Source organism: Penicillium odoratum (genome assembly GCF_028828045.1).
Source record: "Penicillium odoratum strain IBT 22623 chromosome Unknown utg000004l_segment0_segment0, whole genome shotgun sequence".
NCBI lineage: Eukaryota > Fungi > Ascomycota > Eurotiomycetes > Eurotiales > Aspergillaceae > Penicillium > Penicillium odoratum.
Window position 1 is genome coordinate 2,025,998 of NW_026643146.1, and position 18,851 is coordinate 2,044,848.

Here is an 18,851-nt window from a genome sequence, read left to right on the forward strand (position 1 = left end):
CTTGGTCAACGCTCCACGACAGGTCTCGCGGAGACCGATAGGCAAGCACTACGGACGGTGCGGGAGGGTCTACTTTGACCTAATTCAGGTCATTATGGGATATAATCAGCACTGCTGGATAACCCATTTCTACGTTGAGGGTATCCGGTTCCACTGGTTAATGACCCATGTGAACAAAAACGGGTGCCAGGAAGCGATCAGAAGCTTTATCGCTTTCGCTATTCGCTGGCTAAATTTGCCGATTAAGGTGTTCCACTCTGATAACGAGAGATCAGTTGATGAGAGTATTCTACTGCTAATTAAGCAGCTGGGGTGTGTTCACACGTTTACAGTCCCGTATACGCCTGAGATGAACGGTCCGGGTGAGCGTGCTGGAGGTGTGATTATCCTTAGAGCGAGAGCGCTTCTAAAGGAAGGAAAACTACCCGATAAACTATGGCCAGAAGCGGTAAAAGCGGCAGTATACCTGCTGAACCGTACGCCTACGAGATTGGAAGATGGGACTTGGATAGTTCCATGGGATGAAGCACGGCGCTTTATTGGGTTCAACCAGGGTACCGAGGGTACTCCTGTCAATACTCCCACAAAGACGTCGCTTGCGAATATCAAATTGTATGGATCACTTGCATACTGCAGGATCCCCAATATCCCGAAACTTGACAAAATGAAGTCACGAGCTGAGATAGGATATCTCGTTGGCTACGTGGCCTCGAATATCTGGCAAATCTGGATACCGCACCGTGGTCAGGTCAGGATGGTCCGAGACGCAGTTTTTGATGAAAACCGACGTTTTTCGGCAGAGAACCATGACCCGGATGAAGGGGTGAAGCTACCAGTTCCAGAGGACTATCCTCCCACAATCATGGAGGAAGGACTAGAGGTCGACTGTATTCGACAGGGTCTCGACGAACAGACTGCTCGTACGAGTATTCCCGAGAGTACCCCAGAAGGGAGCTCTCCGGGACGGTCCTATAGAGCAAGAGATGCGGATGATGTAGACGTCATACAGGATCAAGAATCTGGAGGATCTAGAGAACCACAGGAGACGACAATACCACACTCGGGACAAGATCAAGTTTTTGTGCACAAAACCCCAATTGATCATACCCCACCACCGGATTATCCAGTTAGAAGCAATTCTGCGGAAACTACCACTGATCAAGGGGTGAGGGATGATCCTGAGCGTCTCGCTCAGGACCATAATCAAATAGATCAGACGCCTGTTTCGCCAGTATCACTACGGGAACCGAGCCCGGAGGATCAACTCCAGGACCAATTACAGCTATCCCTACAGGAGAGCGTTGAGCAAGAGGATCGTACGACATCGGCCAAGAACGACTTGGCAGGGTCATTGCCTAAGGATCAAGATCGCGATTGTGCAGCTGTGGATACCAGCAATATCATCCAGGGACCGAGGGTGCGAATATCGAGACGAGACCGAGACTACGCCTATAACACCATGTTTATCGATGACGACAACGGCGACGATACCACAACAACCACTTTACAAGCGTTTGCTACCGGTCTTCTAGCACCAAAACCGTCGCTACGGCAGCATCGAGATGACCTACCACCTCCACCACAACGATTCCGAGACGTCTGGAAACACCCATTGAGCGAAGGTTTTAGCCGAGCTATGAGGGTTGAACTAGACGGACTACAGGCCAAAGAGACGTACAAAGTCGTGGAAAGGCCAAAGGATCGTGGGATACAAGTACTGCCCCTCATGTGGGTATATGCTTATAAATTTGATCAAGATGGGTTCTTGATTAAGTGCAAAGCCAGGATCTGCGTACGTGGGGATCTCCAGACGATCTCAGACGCAGACAAGCGAGCTGCCACACTGGCAGCCAGAACTGCCCGTATGCTATTTGCCCTGAGCGCAGCGTACGACTTAGATATCCGACAGCGAGATGCGGTAAACGCTTTCCTAAACAGCAAGCTCCTAACAGAAGTATACACTCTGATGCCCGAGGGTTTTATGACTCAGGGCAAGTGCTGGAAGCTGCTACGGGCGCTGTACGGACTGAGAATTGCTCCACGACTTTGGCAGCGAGACGCAGCGCGTGTACTGAGAGAGCTTGGTTTACAACAGGTTGCCGAGGATCCGTGTGTTTTTGTTGGGGATGGGATTATCGTATTCTTCTACGTCGATGATATCCTAATCGCCGGCCACCACACTGCCCGCGAGCGTGCTCAGCAGCTAGAACGGGAACTCGAGAAGAATTGGCAGCTGACTGACCAAGGGGACGCTGAGTGGTTTCTAGGGATCAGAATCCTACGAAATCGCAAAGAGAGAAAGCTCTGGCTAGTGCAGGACAGCTATTTTGCCAGTGTTGCTGAGCGGTTTAACCTGGCTCACCGAGCTCCGGTCTGGACTCCGGGAACCACGGAGATCCTAGAGCCATACGACGAGCAAGCTACAGCCGAAAGCATCCACCAATATCAGCAGCGAGTGGGCTCAGTTCAATATGGTACCACGATTACCCGCGCGGACGCAGCAAAGCGAGCGTCTATCTGCGCACAGTTCCTGACCAACCCTGGTCCGAAGCACCACCAAGCAATTGAGCGCTTAATCTGCTACCTCTATACCACACGGTTCTGGGCTATACAATACGGTCCAGTTGACAACGACAGCGAAGTGGTGAAGTTCTCATCAGATGCTTCGTATGGGGATATGGGTGACCGGACTAGCTCCGCAGGATATATTTGCCAGTTCTTCGGTGGACCGGTGGACTGGAGGGCAACCAAGCAGAAGACCGTGACCACGTCGACGACGGAGGCTGAGTTATTAGGCCTATCAGACGCAGGAAGGTCACTACAGTGGTGGGATCGTCTATTTGGAAGGATTGGTTTCAAATATCCGGAGGGTCTCACAATCGAGTGTGACAACCGCCGTACGGTGGACTTGATCAACGCAGAGGATACCCCCTTCGATACCAAGCTCAGGCACGTTGATATTCACGGGCACTGGCTGAGACAAGAAGTCAAGGAAGGCAGGGTGCGGATCAAGTGGGTACCAACCGCGCAGATGCTCGCGGACGGACTCACCAAGATGCTGCCGAGGCAGAAGCATGAAGCTTTTGTCAGGATGCTGGGATTGACGGACGTGCGTCATCTCATTGAGGAAGAAAAATAAGTCATACTTGCCTAATTAGTAAGTAGAGGCTGTTTTGAAAAGATCGCAGTTCTGAAGGAATTGTGTCTATTTTGTTGCTTCTGAGAAGCTTTGAATGATTCAAGTGACCATTTATGGCAACTGCGCAGCTTTGCCAGGACTGCCAAAGCTGAAGGGGTGTGTCGGAACAATGGATCATGTAATCAACTTTATTAGTCAGCGTACCACATGTTAAATTGCTGTGGTGGAGACTAGAGAATACCAGACAAGTACACAGACGTGACCCATACCATTGGTACATGCTGTTCGACCCTGATTACGTGTTCAGAGAGTCATCATATACATGCATTGAAATGTATAGAATAGCTAGCTACACATACGAGCTTGACCCAAATTCAGAGAGCAGTCAATTACAATTACGCGAGGGAAGTTAGCGATGTAGACCTAGACAAATGCGGAGTTGGTCCCTCGGCCGTCCACGGGTACCCAGATTTACGGAAAGGCATCAGTGCATTTAACTGTACTGGTGTCAGCACTGTTGTTTTTGTAATCTATCTTTGGAATCATTTACTGGAATTATCACCTGATGGAATGATGCAGATGGGCTATCAATATTATTTATGCACCTGCCCCCAACCTCATTCATCTTTCCAGTCACCGGGATATGCAACACGTCCACTGACAAAGATCCGGCCCATGGGTCGTTTCTCGTGGGCGCGTTTGACTTTGCAGGTTTTGGGCGGGTTTTTGTTGAGGTACAAGGCGATGTTTGTCCCTCCGGCCTATAAGCGACAGGGCTATAACCATGGCAAAACAGGGAACCGAAGGCCTCAAGGGAATGAATAGTCTTGGGTATTTTTACTCTATCATTTTGGAAAATCAGATTAGATATTGTAGACACTTAGATGGCATTTGTGCGGAACGAAATTGAATTCTAAATTTACTGCTAAGCGATATTGACAATCCGATGCAGATCGGTCTCAAGCTTTGACCATCTCGACACATAAACGCGACCATCCTTGATTGTTGCTAGCACGTGTTTTTCGGGCACGTCCAAAATGGTGATGTCTTCCAACGGATTCGCGTTCAAAATCAACATGTCAGCTGCGAAGCCCGGGGCGATCTGGCCTAAGAATTTGTCTTGTCGGAGCATTCGGGCAGCGTTAACCGTAGCGCTACGCAAGACTTCCAGGGAAGTTTGAACTTGACGCCGCAATCCAAACTCTCGCGACTGCGCGAAGTGTAGCTTGCCAAGTAGATCCGTCCCGAAACAAACAGTCACACCAGCATCGACGGCAATCTTAATAGCGTTCAATCCTTTCTCCAACACCTCTTTGTTCTTCTTTGCTGAGGCTGGAGGAAGAAAACCCTCGAATCTTTCCATCGTGGCGTAAGTGATGAGTGTCGGCGTGAGAAAAGCTCCCTTCTCGGCCATAAGCTTTGCAGTCTCTTCGTCGAGTAGATTGCCGTGCTCAACTCCCAGCACTCCTTGTCTAATAGCTTGCTGAATAGCTTGGGGTGTGTAGGCATGCGTGGTCACATATGTGCCTGCGTTTGATGCGACTGTCACGATAGCCTTGATTTCTTCGTCCGAAAATTGAATGTTTCCGATCTTGTCTGTCGGACTGGCCACTCCTCCGCCGCCCATAATCTTGAGAAAGTCTGCTCCCTGGCGAATCTCCTCCCGGGCGTACTTCAGGCAATCAGGTACCCCATCGATGACTCGACCGACACCTAGCGTCGTTCCGCCGCAGCATTCACTGTTATCTAGTAGTCCACGCATATCTCCATGCCCTCCCGTCTGTGACAATGCGTGTCCGGCAATGAACAGTCTTGGACCTGGGTGCACATTCTCTTCGATGGCCTGTTTCAAAGGAAAAAGTGCACCTCCACAATCTCTCACGGTTGTGAAGCCCCTCTCCAACATGGACCTGCAGACATGTGGCTGGCGTAAGAGTGAAGCGGATGGGTTCATACTTTTCATCTCTTGAAGTCCCATCTTCCCAGGAACTGCCGTCAAATGAACATGGCAGTCTATCAAACCAGGGCAGACGAACTTGCCCTCCAAATCGACCTTTATCGTGGTAGAGTCATCCGCCCATTCCTTAGGATTGCCATTGATAGACTTGACAACACCGTCGTAAAGGTGGACTGTCACGTTTTCCAACACCTCGCCTTTTGCCGGGTCAATGAGATTGGCTCCTGAAAAAACGTATCTTGGCCGCAGAGGGAGGTTCCAAGGAATAGTAGCCTCATCAGGTATCACGGGGGGCGTCTTTGCTGTCATTATAGCCAATAATTCGAATTTTAGAGTCCGCAGGAAAAACAATGGGTCGAGAAATGTTGAGTTGGGGCACGCGGAATAGAAAAAGGGTTCAGACGTGTTCGGCCTGTGATGAGTGATAGAGTGCACAAAAGGCAGTAGAAAGCTGGGTAAATAACCTTTGCTTCGGGTACTTGTACCCGGCCATTGCGGGGAAACTTGTCCAACTCAGTTTGGAAATCGAGGGCACGTAAAAGTTTCTTAGCACACGATGTCTGCCGTCGCGTGGCGAAATAAAGTTGATGCTAGTCGGGTACGAGTACCCGGTGGCTGCCTTTCCCCAGAAAGATAGTGAAACAACCGGGGTAATTACGGGTACGAGTACCCGCTGATCACTCCAATGATAACAATTACGGGCTGGCTGAGCACTACAAGATATTTATCATGCATTTCATTGGTCACTGAATATCAATGCCTGTTTATCATGAAGCATGACCTGGACTGATGATGTATAAAGTACAAGACAAATTCCTGCTCGAGGATCACCTACGTTCACGGTACTTTGGAACGTCCAACTCGAAGAAACTCGTACCGTGTCAACTGCCTTCACTCGCCTTCACTATGGCGCCAACTGAAAAGGAAAATTTCATGGCAGAGGCAAAGCCCTCAATGGATTTCGCAACTTTGCATGCTAGTACAGGAGAGGCAGAATCAAACTTGGTCATGACCCCTGCTGAGGAGCGCGAGCTCGTCCGAAAAATTGACTTACAGTAAGTAATTAGCGCTCAGTGCACCATTCCATAGTCATATGGACGGTACTGATAACGAAACAGCTTGATTCCGCTCATGACTATCCTGTATCTGTTGCAATATCTCGACAAGACATCTCTTGGCTATACCGCAATCATGGGTATCATAGAGGATGCAGTAAGTCTGCCTGCAACTCAGACTAATAGAATGAATGACCAAGACTGAAACTGTCACAGAAACTTGTGGGAACGCAATATTCTTGGGTATCTAGCTTCTTCTACGTGGGATTTCTCGCAGCCAGCCCCCTAGCTTCAATCCTGTTGGTCAAGTTCCCGGTGGGGAAAGTCGTAGTAATTTCGGTGTACGTTTACCCTTCAAAAATCGATCGGATATTTCGGAGAGTTAACACTGCTGGATATATGCTAGACTGATATGGGCGGGTATACAGATGTGTATGGCTGGTGGTAATGACTTTGGGAGCCTTGCTGCCCTGCGCATCTTGTTGGGGGCTTTTGAGGCTGCAGTTAACCCGGGTTTTACGATCATAACATCTACTTGGTATAAACCATCCGAGCATGCTCTGCGGCATGGTTTGTGGTACGGAGGAGCCAGCGTCGCCTACATTTTTGGTGGTATTATTGCATATGCCATATCCCATATTCACAGTGCGGTCAAAAGCTGGCAGGTATGTAAGCTCTTGAGTTGTTATAGCCAAATACCGTTTCAGTCTGTAGCTAATTTGTCGATCTAGTTCCTTTTCATCATCTTTGGAGCCGCTACCTTTCTTTGGGGACTCCTTCTTCTGTGGCTTTTGCCTGATACCCCTCAAACCGCATGGTTTCTCAGTGAAAGGGAAAGGAAGTTGGCTTTTGCCCGTGTGCAAGGTGCGAGACACTCAGCCGAGACCAGAAAATGGAACCATGGGCAGATGATGGAAGCGCTTATGGATCCTCGGTCCTGGTTGTTCTTCTTACTTTGCATATTTACGACTCTCCCAGGTGGTGGCTTGACGGCGGTATGTAGTGCAGCATCATCAGATGCATCTTCTACCTTTCCCCTCCAGCCCGCACATTCAACCAACCCACTGCTAATGAGACTATTTTGAAGTTTGGAAGCATTATCTTGAAGAGCTTCGGCTACAGCGTCTTGCAGACCCAACTTCTCACCATGTCACAAGGTGCTTTCCTTCTGCTTTATGTCGCCTTCACCGTGATTATATCAATAACTTTCAAGAACGCTCGATGCGTGTCTATCGCTCTGCTCAACATCATATCCCTGGCAGGAGCCTTGATGATCAAGCTGCTCCCAGAGTCCCACAAGCTGAGTCGCCTTGGTGGACTATGGTTGATCAGCGCCTACGCTAGTGCCTTTCCTACAATCCTCAGTCTCGTGTCCAGCAACATCACCGGACATACCAAGAAGGCAACTGTCAATGGAATGTTATTTGTTGGCTTCTACGTAGGATACATTGTCGGCCCACTGACCTTTTTGCCGCGAGAAGCTCCAACTTATCAGGTGAGTTCCCAGTGGCTTCGTCCGTTCTGTTGCAAGTACAAGGTGATTGGGGGGCTGAAATTTGCCAGACTGCATTCAACATCATGATTGCCTGCTTCGTTCTTAATGTCGCAATCATTATGATCATGAGACAGCTGATGGAGAGATGGAATAAGAGGCGCGATCAAGAATTTGGTGCTGGGGCCAGCTTAAGTGGACAAGCTATCGAAGACAGTGCAGCTCAAATCGACCTAGATGAGACCGATTGGGAAAATAAGAGCATCCGCTACTCCCTATAAGGTCCAGATGCATTGGAAAAGAATGATATTTCGAGGGTCTGGACAATCTATAGTTCTTTATAATCCGAATCTTCAAATGTTCATGCAGACAGTAACATGAATATCTTATCACCCAGTCCGTGTCACGGCATCTTTCACTTTAAGCTTGTCAGACTTTCTATGATGTCGAATTCTCTCATTCAACCGCTCCGATTCAATGACAAGTACATTCGTGTAGTGATATATAAATCAAGATCTGAGGGACATTGTCTGTGTGTCTTGTTGACTATCTGCATCTCGACAATGCCTTTAGTTACTTTCCAGGATAAAAGGTTTTGATGAATACAGTCTCAATACTCACTTTTCTGTCTCTTCAGCCACTCGATGAACAAAAAGTGCCACGATTTGTGCTATCAGGATGCCCAGCTTGAGATCGGCTGCATCGTACTGATGCTCCTTGTCAAGAAGGTTGAGTGATCCTATCGTGACACCATTCAGTCGGACAGGAATGTTCATCACTGATCCCAAGCCCGCCTGCCAAAGTTGCTCCCAGTCTTCAAATGCTGCCTTTAGATCCTCGCGCGTGGAGCCACGCCAAATATTGCCATCCACCAAAACCTGCTGGACCCACGCTGCGCGGCAGGGTGGTGGAGGTGGAGTTCCAACGTTTTCTCTGTCATGATCCGCAGCGGGGGACTTGTTTCTTGTTCCCATCGGGTGCAGCTCTGTATTGGTGCTGTGAAGTCTTGTAACGCCTTGTTCAGAAAATGCAAGGACAGTGAATAGAGAATGTCCAAAGAAGTCGGCTAATATCTGTTCCAGTGCGAGCCAAATGGCTGTCTCCGGGCTGTTTGCATGTAATTCAATGCCAAGTTGAGCCAGTCGACCTAAGCGTGCATTGGCAACACTGTCTGGTTGAGAAGTTGTTGACATACTGGGAATAGAACAGCTAAAGACTGAATATTACTGTCATAGCTCCTATGCCCCTGGTGGATGTATTTATATCTCTAGATTAAATCTTTCGGCCGGTAAATGTCATTTGAATGACTAAAATAATTTACAAAGTTGGAACGATAGCAATATCATGACCTCAATCGGGTACTAGTACCCGTGCAAACTCAGTTGCCTCATTTGCGTCAGGCCTGATCTCCTAATTCGTCCACCACCAGCGTCATCTGCAAGCTCTTTCTGAACTACCAATGCAGCGCATTTACCCTTCAGACACATCGAGATTCTTGCACGCCTGTATACCATTGCCACTGGGAGCCTTAAAATTCCGGTGAATTCGGTCCCTGCCTAGGGCTCCGACAGGAATAGATGAGTGCGAATACATGCCATATTCATATATGTATATCACGAATACGAGGTTTGAATGATTTTTTACTCACTTGAATAAACGCAGAATTCATATTCTCATTCATATAATGCACATTATTCATTTCCCCCATTTTAACACTTCATCGAGTACATTGATTTTCATGTGACAATTAGCCACGGTAACAACTCGGATCCAGAGGCCGGGACCGGGTCAACGGCTTGAAGCTACCCTACCGCGGTCGGAATCGCTCATTGACGGCTTCGTAGTGAAAGGGGCAAAGTCATTGGCTTTTGGCGTGAAATAGCTGGCCCAGTGGGTTAAAGGTAGATCACATCCATATAACTACTTTGGAGTCATTTCATCTTCAAGAATCCCGGTCTAAGTCCAGTCAAAGATCATCACACCCCCACAAGAATAATGGACGATGTGCTTTGACCCGAACCATGCATCGTAGGAAGCCAGTAATAATGCATGGTGGAAAGGAAACAAAACGACTAGAATAAGTTAGACGTGGGCAATCTTAAATGTGCTAGTAGCGCTGAATTCAAAAGGTACGCGACATCTGGGAGAATATCAGATTGCCAAGGCTCATGGGCATTGAAACAGGAACTGATTTGGCTGACATCAATTGCCTAGCCCAAGCTTCTTATACTGATTGACAAACTCTTCAAACAACTTGTTGAGCCCCAGAAGTTCCAACGGATCCTTTGCATCTTCCTGATCCAAGAAACACAACATGTTATGTATTTCAAAAGTAATAGTCAACATCACACCCAGCTCAGATTCAGTTAAAATCTGTTCACCTGTATCCGAGTCCCCAGTCTTCTCGTTCCACATCTTTGCATATTCCTCGCAAAATTGCCTCTTCTCCTCTCCCGTGTAAGGTCGGCAGTTGACAATCCTGCTCTCTTCGTCAAACCACTTGAACATCTTCTGCAGAAAGTGCCCACCAATGTCAAACGCTCGATAATTCTGAAAGACAAATTCGAAATCGATGAGGACAATTTTGCTTTCTCCTTGCTTGGGATTTATCTTCACCATAACATTCATAAATTGAACGTCATGGATGCACCATCCCTTTTTTCCTCCAATGGATTCCAGTCTGTCCGTGACTTTTCTGATTCTGGAGACAAAATCATAATCAACAACATGGTCGATACTGACGCCTACTTCATTTGCCAGCCTCTTCAATTTGTTCATCTTGTGATACTTCGAAAGTCCTCTGGTGACTGTATCGTAATATTGCTGGACCGGGTTTTTCTTCCGTTGCGTTTCCATGGTATGAAACCCGGCAAGTGCTTTCGCAATGTCAGTTCGGATATTCTCGTCTTCCACGTCTTCTGCCTGCAAATTGCGAGCGTTCAAGAACTCGTCGACCCTTCCGAAAGCGCCATCTTGTGCCTGAAAGAAGCCATATAACTTGGCACCTAGACCGGATTGACCATAGTCGTAGCATAGTTGTGCCTCTTCATGCTTATCGGGAACCAAGTGCTTGAAAACTTCAATCTCCCCGTCAAATTCGCCGTTGATCTTGAGGAAGACCTTGAGAGGTTCTAAGGGTATTCCATAATTGGGATTTGGTCGTTCAACCACGCAGTTTGTGTTTGCGTATCCGGTGAGGTATTTCACATCGATAGTTTCGGGGTCCACATTTGGCCATTCTTTGTCGAGAAACGTGCCAATAATATCTTTGATCGTAGTCTTTGTCAGTGAGCCATCTTTTGGAATAGTCACGGGGATGCTTGTGCAGGTTGCCATCTTGTTGATTATTTGTGGTCCGCGGACAATGATGTCAAATGGCCTAGCGGGGTTTTAAACGACTATTGCAGAAAGATAGCAGAGATAACATTGAAGGGATATTTCTATACACACGACACGAGACTTATGTATTTCCAAAATCCTCAGTAGAGTCTCGTACAATTGCTGATGTATGGAAAGGAGATGCTTTGTGAGTCATCCAGTATGGTTTGTGAGTCAGCCACTAGGCTTATCAAAAGAGGGGGCGGGGCAAACTATCCTGCCAGCCAGATGAGTGAATTACTAAATTTCTCCAAGTTTATAAGCATAAATATTGAGCAGTTAGGATGGAATTATTTGATATAATCGTGATAGTAGAGACCTTGAAGTGTAGCCCTGCAGGAGATGTGGATGTCTTGGTACATTAGTGGAATTGGAATTGGCTGTGATGGTCGCTCGTCTTTGAATCGAAATGCTTCAGTAATCTATATGAATCTTTAATTACATTATTGGCTTATAATTCTCGGGCTTAGCTGCGGCGTAGGTCTTTGAAAATTCTTTCAAGCGCGCCAGAAGCCACGACCTCGTTACATCGTCTGCAGTCTCAATTGCGACTCGTACAGGAAAACCAATTCGATAAGGGCCCAGCGCTCCAAAGGCCGTGTATTCAATCGACCTGCAAATTTGATCGCGAAAGTAAGAAACCATGGTTTCTTGAGGACCTGGGTATCCGAATGTCTTCAACGCTTCGTGAATAATGATCATGTAAGCATAGTAGCCACAATAGACCGATGCATCAACCAAATCCGCATACGTCAATATAATTGGAAACAACTCATCGCCCGTCGTAGAAAGAGCTTCAATTGGAGGGGAAGAAACCTGGGACCATTCATTATACCAAGAAGCCATTTTATTTTGCATGTCCAAAACTTGAGCCAAAGCTTGCGATATCTCCATCATTACCACCGGATTTGTGTAGTCCTTCTCTCTGAGGCGGTAAAGGTTGTGCACAATTCGTGGAGAGTGGGTGAAGTAAGCAAAGAATTTTTCGATGCAATTGTGATAATCCAACGGCAACGTAGCCAGGTGTTGCTGTTGCATCATCCGATGCCATTCCTCGGAGGCCAAGAAGCAATCTTCGCCAGCGAACATTGAGTGCATAACCTGTTCGGTGGTTAGAACATGCGATCAATTTAATGCACGCTTTTGTACTGGCATTCATGGGTAGCGAAAGTACATACTATCAGTCCCCTTGCAGACTTCAACAATGAGATATCAAGCTGATTGTTGTAGCGTTCGGGTCCTCGGGCTTGCACTAATTGACCAAGTCCTTTTGCGTGTTTCATCCAGGACTCCGGGTCTTCCGTATCCGTAAAGAGCTGGGCTGTCAGAAAGCGGGCAAAATGGTAATCGTTTTTAGGATCTTACCTCGTACATGCACAGCAACACAACTGCGCAAAATATATTGGAAGACAGTGATTCCGAGGGGTTCATCAAAGCCTTACGAAGCCAGTGCAATGCTTCTCCGTATGCAGATCGAGCATAAATGACCATATCCTGGTTCTGCAAGCCCCGGCCAAAATGATGCGCTGCAAATGATTTGATTGTCGCATCCAATGCCCGGCTCTGACCATAAATGGAGGGTAGAAATTCAAACCAAGAGGCCACCACATAGCTGGGGGCGTTCAAAACACGGGGGAATGAGAAATCCTCAATGAGAGCGCTCAGACTCTGTAAGACATTCACATCAACGGAGACAGGAGAATGTGGGATTTCTCTTTGAATCAACAATTGGGTTTCTGTTATGGGGCTTGAGCTGGATGAGCCTGGGCTTGGGATATTGGGTCTTGCATTGTCTATTCCAGGGGGGCGCCGAGGTGTTCTGTAAGGCTTCCCAGCAATGAACTTGAAGCCTTTGTCATAACCAGGACATGGCTGCCCATATGTCTCACACTTGGCACATCCTGGAACCCGTTCATCGCACTGTGGCGTTTGTTAGTCTTGATGGGCAATTTCTAAGGCCACCAACACCTACTTTGACCCGACGCTTCACACAGACGCGACAGCCACTGCTGCGAGGTACTCCAACCATTTTTGATCATCTCGAACTATAGATTTAGAGTAAAGAGTTTCAGCAGATATGCGCTCGTATTCCTAACCCAATGTGCTGACGTAATTCCGGTGATTAGTTAAGCCGACTTATAACGCCTGTTGATTGGCCACCACGGACTGTGACATGTGCTGCTGTTTATGTCAAGCGGCAGAATGGGGCCGATAGGGCGGTGAGACCGTCATCTTCAATTCCAGTCTTTCATGATTCGGTAAGTTGACTAGAAATTGTCTCACGGGGATTAGGTCTTCTATGTATGTATCGGGTGTGCTTTGTAGCAAGGTGAGTACAATATGCCATGTGCTGGGCCCATCTTGGTAGCTGCAGATACGCTACGGAAATGACATACATACGGTTCCCCACTATTTACGTACTAAGAAAACTGAGGAGTACGGGGGGAGACTAACACTTGTCCTCTATGTTAATGAAGCTGTAGGCTTCATATCCTATGCTTTGGAAATATCCGAAGGTTACATGAAAAATGACTTTTCTAACGTTTTGTACTCGATCTTCAGATCAATCTGAACCGTGGATTTGTCTAAAGCTACAACCATGGGATGGTGGGATCGCCGGTGTTTACCTCTTGCCTGAGGCCAACTTGCTCGATTTTTCGGTTTGCCCGCTGCAAGGAGTTATAGGTTTTAAAGACGTGTCTAATACCAAATAAAATTGGTAATGATTATCTTGAAAACAAGGAACATGTTCATTTATATCCCGTAGTACGCTTGGATTGGACTGGTAGGAAGATCGGAGATGAGCATTGAAAGGAGAGAGGAGAAAGGAGAAAGGAGAAAGGAGAAAAGGGGATGAGATCATGTCATGTCACAGAAAGATGATCTGAAACATAATTCCGACATACGTAAATCCATACCCCTGAATAAACCAAAAATAGGGGAGGAGTGTATAGGGACTGTAAGGCGTAGAGATATTTCACACCCCATTGGATACGCTAATCAGTCACTAGTGCATTAGCTTTCCCTGATCGACCCTTTTCCACATCTTCTTTCCCTTCCATTGATTCCTTTAGAATACCACCGTATTCATTGAGATTTGTCTACCCCAGGAGGGGGCTCATACGGCCTATATCCTGTCGCTCTCCCTACTCCTCCCCTCGCGTCTCTGTGCGCCCCAGACGCGTCCTCTTCCCCTCAATTGCGCCTATGCCCCCTGATCACTTGGCCTACCTCAGAATGTCGGACAACGCCCATCCTGGTGTTCGCAGTCTGCTGGCCAAGTTTGAGAACAGCCCGAGCCAGGTCACCTCGCCGCCTTCGCGTGGAAGATCTCCCGTTAGCTCCGACACCCCCGGATCGTCCCGCCCACTCTCGAAAGTCCGTGCAAGCTTCGTCACTGTCGACGGTGTCGTTCAGTCAAACCCAGGTTCGCCATTACGGAAAATAAGTGGACGGAGTGATAGCCCAGGAATGTTTGGACCGAAAATCAATGAGCAGGCTGTCGAGGCACGTCGTCAGAGTGTGGCATCCCCCACACCCGGCAGTCTGGATGATGGCCAGAAGGGTATTCTTGATCAAATGGTCAGTTCCATCCAGCCAAAATCCGGCTCGGCTACGACGATACATGATCAAGGCGAAGCAGACGCGGTGTCTGCTGTCGACAATGGTCCCGGAAAGGAGACGCTGCCCGTGAAGACAGAGACTGGAGCCGTCGCGCCTGCCTCAGCACCCGCACCTACAACCTCACATGCCCTCCGAACCTCGGAGCAGCCGGCTCAGAAGACAGTCAAGAAGCGCCCGTCGACCATCAATGCTACAAGAAACACTGCTTCGAACAACAAGTCTTCGTCAACGGCCAAGCAGCCTGCCACCACAACAAAACCCCCTACCGCCCGGGAGATCGCAAAGGAGCGTGCAAATACCCTTGTCAATAAGCCGAGTCGCGCCTCCTTGAACCCTGCTGCGAAGGCTACTGCCCGTACCGTCCGCGGCTCGACACCATCACAGGAGACTTCGAGAACATCACCTCCGAATAGCGCCAAATCTCGCGCACGATCACCCACTAGGCCTGTTCGCCTGCCAGCTTCTATGACTGCACCAACGCAAGCATCTGCAGCGAGGTTAGGGAGTGCGGGGCCTGCAGCTGGGCGAACAACCACCACTGCCTCAACACTCACAAGGAAGCCATCTTCTCTGAAGAATGCCGGCCCAGGCCAGACCCGGAATACTGCAGGGACCACAGTGCGCAGACAGCCATCTGGCTCTCCTCCCCCACTCGTCCAACCCATGAGCGGCCCAGTTCGCGTGCTAGTGATGCTGGCTCCACCAAGCCGGCCAATGAAGGATTCCTGGCGAGAATGATGCGCCCAACAGCCAGCTCAGCCAGCAAGAGCCACGATCGACCGGAATCGAAAGCTCCCCAGAAGAGCACCACAACCAAGGCTCCACGTCCATCCATGGGACGGGCACCTGAGCGCGGGCAGGCAAAGGCCAAATCTGCGGCTTTGCGTCCCCAAACTAAAAAGTCTCAGGCATCCAACAAGGAATCCCTTCCAAAGAAGGCAAAGGAGGACGTAAAGATTCCTCTTCCCGAGCAGGAGAGTGAGAAGGAAAATGTTGAAGAATGCACATATGTAGTCCCGGAGGAGCCCGAGGTTGTTCAGCTCAAGGACGCTATGATCGGATCACCCGAAGTTGAAACCAAAGTCAAGCAGGAAGCTGCTCTTGAGCCCGTCGAGGAGTCTGTCAGCAAGCCAGTCGAATCGACCACTGTGGAGTCTTCCGCAGAGGCTCCCCTGGAATTTGCCCCCGAGGCAGCTATCAATGAAGCCCCCAAGGGTCCAGCTGAGCAGATTGAGAAGGTAAATGCTGCCGAGGCTCCCATCGAGGTTTCTGCTGAGCCTAAGAACGAGGCCCATGAGGTACACACGGAATCTCCTGAGGAAGTCTTCCAGACCACGACTGACTCCACCCCCGCGAATGAGCCTGCTACCGTTGTTGTAGAGGCCACCATCACGCCAGAGGAACTTGAGGCCCCTCAGTCTACTGAAGTCGCTGTCGATATCTCTGACGATAAGATCTCCGAAGATGAGAAAGACCTCGTTGCTGAGCCTTCGACCAAATCGGAAGAAGAGCTTATTTCCAGTGAGCCTGTTTATACTGAGAAGTCTGCGCCTGAGGCTAAGCAAGATGTCGATGAGATCGACTATGTCACTCTTGCACTCAACTAAAAGGCATATTCGCTTGTCATCCTCATTTTTACATTCTGGGATACTATTAACCTTCCGTGCTAATACCTTTGAACATTCCACCCCAAGAGCACCTGGCTCGATCTTCCCACTTGGCCATTTCTTTTCGCGTTGCCGTTGTGGTTCTCTTATTTTTCTCTCTCGGCGGCTATTCGTTTCTGCTGACTTTCGAGATGACATCTGGGTATTCTTTTCCTGGTCTCTTCCAGTGTCTCGCGAGGCTGCATATTCTGATATCGAGAGCATACTGTTTTATTAAGCGATTGATTGCATTCTTCGGGTTGAGCATATTGTATTTTTCTGTCATTTATCAAGGGGGCGTGCTTGAGCTTTTCCATGTTAGAAGTCAATGCTACTTTCTCAGAACCACTCCTCTCTCCAATTTTGCTCATTTAAACCTGGACGGGAATCGACGGCTTTCATAGGTTCAGATCGATTTATGAATTCAATGAACTGACCAGCAGCCCAAGCTAAAATAAGCCAAACTAGAAGGAATTCAGGAAAACCAGACGACCAGAAACAAACAAACAGGAACAACAAATCGCTCAACCGAGTTTCTTCTCTAACCTCTTCAAGAACCGATTCACTCCGCCCTCCATCTTATGCGCCTTATCTTCAATCTTATGCGGCCGCTCCCCAGGCGCCTTCATCGCTTTATGCGCATGCTTCTGCGCATGCGAGTGCACTTCTTCCTTAGTAGGCCTATAGACCTGACTATGGATATCATACTCCGACCCACCCCGCTGCATAGGCAGCTGCGTCTGCTCATACGAGTAACTTGAGAAGTCATCCGGATTTAGTCCCTGCTGAGGAGGTGATTGCTGTGACGTAACATACCCCTGCCCATACAGATGAGCATTGGGATCCTGCGGCGGCGGCGCAAACGACATCCCACCCGCTGGGACCTGTTGGCCCGTCATGAAAGATTGCTGGTATGATGGGAGCATAGGGCTTTGCAGTGCAGAACTCGTTCCGAGGGGAAATGTATTTGCGTGGGCTAGACCTGCGCTTGGGGGTGGGGAGGCGTATCCTGTTTGCGTGTATGGCATTCCTAGTGTGGTGGACTGCGGACCGGGTGTGAACGAGCTAATCCCGACACTGGGTCCTCTTTGGTGCGGTGGTGTGTATGGCACTCCTGCGTCCGCAGCAGCTGCTGCTGCAAGACCTGTTCCCGTGCCATCCTCTGGGGGTGGAGGGGTTTTCTCACGGTGCTTGATGGGTTCTGGAGCGGCGGGGGCGGCGGGGTTGTAGGGAAGTGGTGTTGGGATTTCCGGTTCTTCGCTTTCTTCTGGTGCAATCGGAGAAACCGGGGAATTGCTCTCGGCATACGAGAATCGCTGATGGGTTGATGGGGCGCTTGGAGGCGGAGCGAAACTGAGGATCGATGGACCGGCCTGCGCTGTTGGTGCTGCCGCTGCCGCTGCCACTGGTGGGTTGAATCGTGAATCCGGAGTTTGGCCATTCTGATATGCGGGGTCTGAGACAGCGACACTTTCGAGCTGCTGGACTATAGAGCTTAGAGGTTGCTCTGATTGCTCAGCTGTGTCTCGGTCGGTTTCTAGTTGGGGAGTTGCCAGAACTAGCCTCGCTGAGTCGAGGAATTGGTCGGCGTCATCCACAGTCCAGAAATAGATATCGACCGTGTTCAAGCGGATTAAGTCATTTTGTCCGTCGGTGCTTGGGAGTCGCCAGTCATACTGGGAAGCTTCTTGTTGGGGAACACCTGTGTATCCATCCACCGTCACGGTGCATAAGGTCGGGAACTGGGTGGAGTGTTGTATATGGACATTATCTAATGTGCCTTGGAATGCATCTTGATCTGGCGTTGCCGCATTATTGGCGATCTCGATTCGTGCTTTGTTCTTTGAAGCATCGTGATAGATGTATAGGTAGGAACCTTTTTCGAATCGATGATAGAGGGGTTTGGGGGTGGGTGTAGTGAAATAGTAATGGATATCAGCCAATCTATGGAATTGCAGTATCAGAGAGAGTTCAATTTGGTCCACATTTATTCTGATCCGTGGATATGATGTGCGGGGAAGTGTCAGTCCAACTCACACGTTCACCAGGATTTCCTCGCCCGGTCGTTGAGGCATGGTTGCAGTCAATTTGGATATATGGAGTGATTATAGAGAAGATGTGCCAGGGAAGTAGATTGGAGACTTACGAGAGAAAATACAAGTAAATAGCGCCTTCTTGGAGGGGTCATGGCCTGAGCCTGTGAGACGCGGCCTCTAACCGCCTTGTTTCTCTCGGCGCTTATAGTTGTGATGGGCGCGTCACTAGTACATGGCTATCACATCAATAATGTATAAGTGGGGTAAGTACCTGCGACTTCGCCAACTGGTAAGTAGGAGCTGTTCCGGAGAGCCAGGCCGGAACTACCTTTTCTCCGAAAATTTCCATCGCGATCAACTCAAACATCGCGAACTCGGAACAAAAGTCGACCAGGCCGTTGCTCATTGACTTCCTTCAGCCCAGTCATTGAAGTGCTGTTTACATTGTTTTCCTATCATATTCTTCTCGGCACCTTTTTATCGCCTTCTCCGCCAGCCATACCATCCGGGAACTGCTATTTGGG

At 48.8% G+C, this 18,851-nt stretch overlaps 8 protein-coding genes across 8 annotated transcripts; 3 read left to right on the plus strand and 5 right to left on the minus strand.

Annotated features, from left to right (window-relative positions):
- Positions 1-94: 94 nt before the first annotated feature.
- Positions 95-3,139, plus strand: N7520_005028 (uncharacterized protein; the record flags this gene model as incomplete). The annotated part of the gene is made up of 1 exon (XM_057138962.1): positions 95-3,139. The coding sequence occupies one exon, from the start codon at positions 95-97 to the stop codon at positions 3,137-3,139; it is 3,045 nt and encodes a 1,014-aa protein (XP_056997169.1).
- A 925-nt stretch (positions 3,140-4,064) lies between these two features.
- N7520_005029 (metal-dependent hydrolase family protein) lies at positions 4,065-5,405 on the minus strand (the record flags this gene model as incomplete). The annotated part of the gene is made up of 1 exon (XM_057138963.1): positions 4,065-5,405. One exon carries the CDS (start codon positions 5,403-5,405, stop codon positions 4,065-4,067), a length of 1,341 nt encoding a protein of 446 aa, XP_056997170.1.
- A 597-nt stretch (positions 5,406-6,002) lies between these two features.
- Positions 6,003-7,924, plus strand: N7520_005030 (major facilitator superfamily domain-containing protein; the record flags this gene model as incomplete). The annotated part of the gene is made up of 7 exons (XM_057138964.1): positions 6,003-6,151; positions 6,215-6,308; positions 6,368-6,492; positions 6,558-6,816; positions 6,883-7,146; positions 7,239-7,646; positions 7,715-7,924. 7 exons carry the CDS (start codon positions 6,003-6,005, stop codon positions 7,922-7,924), a joined length of 1,509 nt encoding a protein of 502 aa, XP_056997171.1.
- A 336-nt stretch (positions 7,925-8,260) lies between these two features.
- On the minus strand, positions 8,261-8,836 carry N7520_005031 (GAF domain-containing protein; the record flags this gene model as incomplete). Its single annotated transcript, XM_057138965.1, has 1 exon — positions 8,261-8,836. One exon carries the CDS (start codon positions 8,834-8,836, stop codon positions 8,261-8,263), a length of 576 nt encoding a protein of 191 aa, XP_056997172.1.
- Positions 8,837-9,845: 1,009 nt separating this feature from the next.
- N7520_005032 (putative choline kinase) lies at positions 9,846-10,979 on the minus strand (the record flags this gene model as incomplete). Its single annotated transcript, XM_057138966.1, has 1 exon — positions 9,846-10,979. One exon carries the CDS (start codon positions 10,977-10,979, stop codon positions 9,846-9,848), a length of 1,134 nt encoding a protein of 377 aa, XP_056997173.1.
- Positions 10,980-11,459: 480 nt separating this feature from the next.
- N7520_005033 (Zn(II)2Cys6 transcription factor) lies at positions 11,460-13,050 on the minus strand (the record flags this gene model as incomplete). The annotated part of the gene is made up of 4 exons (XM_057138967.1): positions 11,460-12,122; positions 12,200-12,337; positions 12,387-12,941; positions 12,994-13,050. 4 exons carry the CDS (start codon positions 13,048-13,050, stop codon positions 11,460-11,462), a joined length of 1,413 nt encoding a protein of 470 aa, XP_056997174.1.
- A 1,208-nt stretch (positions 13,051-14,258) lies between these two features.
- N7520_005034 (uncharacterized protein) lies at positions 14,259-16,252 on the plus strand (the record flags this gene model as incomplete). Its single annotated transcript, XM_057138968.1, has 2 exons — positions 14,259-15,142; positions 15,265-16,252. 2 exons carry the CDS (start codon positions 14,259-14,261, stop codon positions 16,250-16,252), a joined length of 1,872 nt encoding a protein of 623 aa, XP_056997175.1.
- A 563-nt stretch (positions 16,253-16,815) lies between these two features.
- Positions 16,816-18,366, minus strand: N7520_005035 (uncharacterized protein; the record flags this gene model as incomplete). Its single annotated transcript, XM_057138969.1, has 2 exons — positions 16,816-18,235; positions 18,329-18,366. 2 exons carry the CDS (start codon positions 18,364-18,366, stop codon positions 16,816-16,818), a joined length of 1,458 nt encoding a protein of 485 aa, XP_056997176.1.
- Between the last annotated feature and the right edge of the window lie 485 nt (positions 18,367-18,851).